At 41.2% G+C, this 6,131-nt stretch overlaps 1 protein-coding gene across 1 annotated transcript; it reads right to left on the bottom strand.

Moving 5' to 3' along the window:
- Positions 1-4,322: 4,322 nt before the first annotated feature.
- LOC116985270 (kinesin-1 heavy chain-like) lies at positions 4,323-5,071 on the bottom strand. The gene has a single exon (XM_033039956.1). It carries the CDS (start codon positions 5,031-5,033, stop codon positions 4,323-4,325), a length of 711 nt encoding a protein of 236 aa, XP_032895847.1. The 5' UTR covers positions 5,034-5,071.
- Between the last annotated feature and the right edge of the window lie 1,060 nt (positions 5,072-6,131).

The raw sequence follows: 6,131 nt of genomic DNA, 5'->3' as shown, positions 1-6,131 counted from the left end.
GTCTTCAGGTGATCAGTATGTGAAATGTCAGGGGTGGAATCTACTGACAAGCTGAAATATCCAGCCTTTTTCAAGTCAGCCAGAATTGCATCTTTAACTTTTTTTGCCATGAGTTGAATCATTTCCACACATATTTTTTGACAAATAAGAGGGATTTCCTGATCCGGAGTTTCCATACCGATTGATATGAGCCAGTAAAAATGGATCAAATTTTGCAACTAGCTCCAAAAGACCAAGATAATTGCCGTTATTTGGATATCCAAATTGTTCATTGGCTCTTCTGAATGGTAAGCCTTGTTTTGCAAGAGTGCATATTACGGCGACAATTCTCTCCATGACATGCCGCCAGTACTGCTGTTCTGCTTTTATTTGTTCCTCCAGCTTTGAAGTTAATGTTTGCCCTCGCTTTCTTGTTAAGTAGGTCAACATGGCATTCCTGTGCTTTTCTGAGTTTTCATGAGTTTGGAGAAGACAGGGGTTTTCCCCAATCAACAAACCCTTCAGAAGCTAAAGATGTAGCAGAAGATACAATGTTTGGAAAGAGTTTACAAACAAAGCAATATATCCGGCCTTTTGAGGGAGAATACACAAGCCACTCTCGGCTACATGTTTCTCAATTGACTTTTGTTGAATAAAAAAGAGCTTTTGTGCAAAACCCAAACTGCTTTTTATACACACGCTTGGAATTTGAAAATGGTCCACAACGATGCTGAACTTGAGAGGGGCCGCTTTCTACCCAATAGGATACGTCCTCGTGTGATAATTCTGTCCACAAACCAACGTCTGTTACAGTAGATCTATGTTTGGCATCATCTATATCTGTGTCTGGAATACCTTGGACTTGGCGTACCTTACCAGGTGTGAGCTGAAAATTCTGACTATCCACATTATTTTCTTGTTGCTCTTTAGCCTCTCCCTGTCCATTAAGTGACTCCTGAATTAGTTCTATATTTTCATTTTGAGACGGCATCATGGCTGCTTTCTTATATTCAGCTTGCTGTTCCATGTCCTGCTTCGCCGTTTCTGTTTCAGGGAGGTTTTCTTCTGGTTGAATGCTAGTAGTTGGTTGGATAGCTCCACCACACTGATTTCCTTGTGTTAGTATCAATTTACAGTGGCTTGCAAAAGTTTTCATACCCCTTGAACTTTTCCACATTTTGTCACGTTACAACCACAAACGTAAATGTATTTTATTGGGATTTTATGTGATAGACCAACACAAAGTGGTGCATAATTGTGAAGTGGAAGGAAAATGATACATGGTTTTCAAATTTTTTTACAAATAAAAAACTGAAAAGTGTGGTGTGCAAAAGTATTCAGCCCCCCTGAGTCAATACTTTGTAGAACCACCTTTCCCTGCAATTACAGCTGCAAGTCTTTTGGGGTATGCCTCTACCAGCTTTGCACATCTAGAGACTGACATTTTTGCCCATTCTTTGCAAAATAGCTCAAACTCAGTCGGATTGGACGGAGAGCGTCTGTGAACAGCAATTTTCAAGTCTTGCCAGAGATTCTCAATTGGATTTAGGTCTGGACTTTGACTGGGCCATTCTAACACATGAATATGCTTTGATCTAAACCATTCCATTGTAGCTCTGGCTGTATGTTTAGGGTCGTTGTCCTGCTGGAAGGTGAACCTCCGCCCCAGTCTCAAGTCTTTTGCAGACTCTAACAGGTTTTCTTCCAAGATTGCCCTGTATTTGGCTCCATCCATCTTCCCATCAACTCTGACCAGCTTCCCTGTCCCTGCTGAAGAAAAGCATCCCCACAGCATGATGCTGCCACCACCATGTTTCACAGTGGGGATGGTGTGTTCAGGGTGATGTGCAGTGTTAGTTTTCCGCCACACATAGCGTTTTGCATTTAGGCCAAAAACTTCAATTTTGGTCTCATCTGACCAGAGCACCTTCCTCCACATGTTTGCTGTTAGAAATATTTTCCCAACAAACGACAGTCACAGAAATTTAGATCCAACTGAATGTTTAATACATGAGAGAGGATCGCAGAGTACAGGCGTCTGAGGGAGTCTCTCTCCCGAAGCAGTGCCCGAACTCATTCTTTTATACAATGGAGTAAACAAGGATGTATCGCCCACAACTTAATCTCATCACGCAGGACCACAACTTAATCTCATCATGCAGGGTACAACTTAATCTCATCATGCAGGGTACAACTTAATCTCATCATGCAGGGTACAATTTAATCTCATCATGCAGGGTACAATTTAATCTCATCATGCAGGGTACAACTTAATCTCATCATGCAGGATACAACTTAATCTCATCACGCAGGGTACAACTTAATCTCATCATGCAGGGTACAAAGTACAAACCCACAGTCAGCACATTATGTCATCCCAAGATAGACTTGCCCATACATGATTCTTAAAGGTACAGTCCCCCCGATAACTTATGGAATGAATTTTTATATCATTTCCCCCCTGTTTATACAATTATCCAACAATTTATTAACAATTTCCAAAAATTCCCCCGTCCCGAACGCATCCCCGGTTTCATCACAACATTGCACTTCTTTTGACTTGATGCAATCTGTTCATCTGTGGGTGTCCGTTCAGGCCATGAAGGTATCCCTTAGGTCAATGTCCACTTCTTCTTCCTCAATTCCTTTCTGAGGAACCAACTTGTACACCATCTGCATTTTGTTTTGTAAGGGCTGTTTCTATTAGTCTGTGAGACAACCCTTGAACATTCCTGTAATCACTATGAAGGATGTTAGTGCAAAAATTACAATATTTTTCCATTTCCCGAACCAGCTTTCTGCCTTTAGTTACAGGCAATATTACACATCCCAATTGAATTGGCAACAAAGACCAATGTATTAACAAAGCTCCAAATATCATCTTTTGAGGACCTGTGTAGGAACACTTATACCCAGTTGTGAAGTCCTTGGGGACACTTCAGTGTGGATACATTCAACAGCTTGTATTGCTTTCTCATTTATTCCAAGAATTGATTCTCAGTTATCCAATTTCATACATCAAAGTGTACCTTCCCTTTAGACTTGGGTTAATAACCAGCATTTTATTCCGTATTTTTGTAGAATCTAAGGTACTTATGGATACCATTTTATTGTTTAAAGATCCAGATAGTTTAGAATAAACACAAGCATTGAATGTATTAATTTACCTATAAAGAACCAATGGTGATAAAATGGTACTGCAAATTTGCATAGATTTCGCGTTTGTGACTCATTTCCACAGGCTGCACTAAACAGAGTCTAGTGATCCAGAGCACAAACTAAGTATTGAAAAATTATTAGATGACAGCAAAATGTTCAAGGCTTGAAAATAAATTAACATTTCAAATTTAAAAAATATTATTTGCACTACAACTAAAACCAATTGTACAACCAGAACAAGTGCAATTTCTTAACTCAAATGCTCTTTTTAATGTTGTTTCATTATATGGTAAGCCCAATAGTGAAACACTGACCCTTAGTTAAGCATTCAAAAAGAAATCCCAAAGAATCTGGACAGGACATGCTGCTGCACATTCTTCCATCTTCAGATAAAATGCCTTTTAACTTTCTTTGTTTATTTATGGTCAGCAATATGTTTTCAGCATAGTTTAATCTGCTCTTCCAAAACTTTAGTCAGACAATGCAATATTTTCATGTTAAACAATCTCATCAAACATTCCAGTATTTTATTAGCAGCTTTTTGTGAACTACCCTCGCTCTCTGCTCTAACCACAGTCATAAATGCACCTTCAGTATTCAAATTGTACTACTCTTCATCTTAAACCAAGAAAAAAAATCCTATTTCAAGAAAACCTCAAGTACTATCTTAATTTACACAAGGCTTATAGCTGGGTTCCTCCAAATCATTTTACCCCCATTGTAAAACAAGCTTATCAAATCTACTTGGCGACATTGTTTCACAAATCCTAAAACAATGAAATATACACATATTAGGCTTCAATTTTCTGCTAAGGTTTTCCTGCAACAACGTACATTCAACCTGGCACAGTGCAAACTGAATTTAAGACATGAATGACAATGTACTGTGCAATGAAGCTACACATTAAATCACATGTAGTATTTGCAATATGCCGACATTGCACTTAGATTTTGCAAGGATGTAGCTGTACAGGCCAGTTTTTAGTTTTTGTTTGTTTTATTCTTCCAAAAATATTCCTGTGAAAAGTCTAAGTTGCAGAGTTCACACTGCCTTGGAATGATGGGGTTGTTGGATGATATCTGTTGCGCTTTGATTATGTTGTTGCTTTTAGCTTTAACAGATGTAGGCAAGAACCCAATTTCAGCATTATTAGGCACCCCTCCAGGGACAAACTTATCTGATTTTACCTCCCCACCTCCACGTACAGCGACCGATTGGCTGTTCTGGAAGAATCCACCGCCCCCACGAATTGCACTTGGATTGGGGTTTGACCAGGACGAATGGGCTTAGCAATCTGTGCGGAGTGCACTCTACTTGCCATGTTCTTTGCTCGCACAGCTTCCTTGCTGCGATCCACTTCCTGCTGGTAGCGTTTACCATCTCGAGCTGCATTCTCCTTCACATCCTTCAATGCGGACTCCAAAGCCTTGACCCTTTCAGCTGTAGCTTGAAGACGTTTCTCCAGTTTTGGAAGCTCACACCGAAGGTCTGCATTGCCTCGTACCAACTGCTTGTGAACCTTGGTGAGCTGTTCAAGGTTGTTTTCAAGAAAGGAGATCTTTTGCTTCTGCGCAGCGCTCCCACCAGTATCGTCAAAATCCATTTCAGCACTCTTTTTGACTCTCGTGGCCAAGTCTTGAACAAAAAGCTTCCTAAGATTATGGAGTGTCTGGAACTCATTTGCCACAGTCTCATCAAGTCCTTTGAGATCCTGCCTAGCTTGCTCTCGCCGATCCTGCATAATGGTTAATCCATGTAATTTACGACTTTTCTCCTGATCCACACTTTTTAGCTTTTCATGCTCTACTTGTAGCCGTATGTTTTGAATATTTTGTCCACTATTTGTATCATTCCTCCTGTTGAGACATGGGTTACCCCATGGCTCATTAAACATGTATATTTAAATAGTGATCTTGGTAAGATTAGTTTTCCCTCATCATTCCTCCATAGTCCATCTTCCCCTCTATTACTTCGGCTAGATAAACTTGTTTGGTTGTGGTTTTTCTGCTTTTTGCATTTTCTTCCACATGTACTGCCCAGTCCTTAAATTGCCTTAACCCTCCGGTTCTGTAACCCACCATGTACTTCTTAAAGTACAAGCTTATTTCTGGCCGCATGCTGTTTAATAATTCTATTTTTAGTTGTTGGGCGAATGGTCCGTCATCCACCCACTGGACGGGCGCCACTATCCCGCTATTTGCCTTGAATACTTGTCTTAATCTGGCGAAATAGTGGCGCACATCCTCGTCCTTTGTCTGCACACATTCTCTTATTTTATTATAGTCAACCATTTTTCGGTAATGGCTGTTCCATAGCTATTCTCCTTTGTTGGTAAACATTATCATTAGGTTCCCATTCGAAATGCAATCCTGCCGCATTATGGGGGTTCCAATCCCCTTCTATCAAACACCAATCAAAACCGAACATACTTCGCAAGGCTTGTTCATATTCAACACTATTTAACCGATAACTCACGACCAGGTTTCCAAAATCCCGTTTCCACCTTGTGAAACTCTCTTTGGGGTGTGTTATCCCTTCTACTGCCCTCTTAACATCCTTGAGTGTCCATGCCCGATATACATATACCGGCTGGGCTGCTCCTCCTGGATTAGGCATGGCTATCATTGGCAGGATATTTCCCCCCCCTTCGCCCACTCGGTTAAAGGTCGGGCGAGGCGGGCTCATTAGGGTCCCCATTCCCTCTGTTATTTGTTCCATAAATGGCCCCAATGGTTTAAAATAACTTCCTGACCAGGTGATGCTCGGATTTTGTAAACCTGATATGGGTCCGCGAACTCGGGCCTTCGCGGTCCCACCTTTGCTCCTTTCTCCCGGTGGCAAGGCCACTCCACCTTCCTGAAAATAGGGAGGGGGGTGGGCACTCGCCGTCCCGGTTTTCGCCGGGAAAGGCGTGATGCATTTTGAGGCGGCGATCGATAGAAGACCTCGTTGTCTCCTTTGTGTAGGTACGCCGTCGTCTGTTCTTCTTTTT

Source organism: Amblyraja radiata, chromosome 2 (genome assembly GCF_010909765.2).
Source record: "Amblyraja radiata isolate CabotCenter1 chromosome 2, sAmbRad1.1.pri, whole genome shotgun sequence".
NCBI classification, from domain to species: Eukaryota; Metazoa; Chordata; class Chondrichthyes; order Rajiformes; family Rajidae; genus Amblyraja; species Amblyraja radiata.
The sequence above is the reverse complement of the archived record's forward strand: the minus strand, read 5'-3'. Positions and strand labels throughout refer to the sequence as shown.

Coding starts and splice junctions, on each gene's coding strand:
- LOC116985270 (XM_033039956.1), bottom strand. CDS start 5,033: ATGTTTAATGAGCCATGGGGTAACCCATGTCTCAACAGGAGGAATGAT.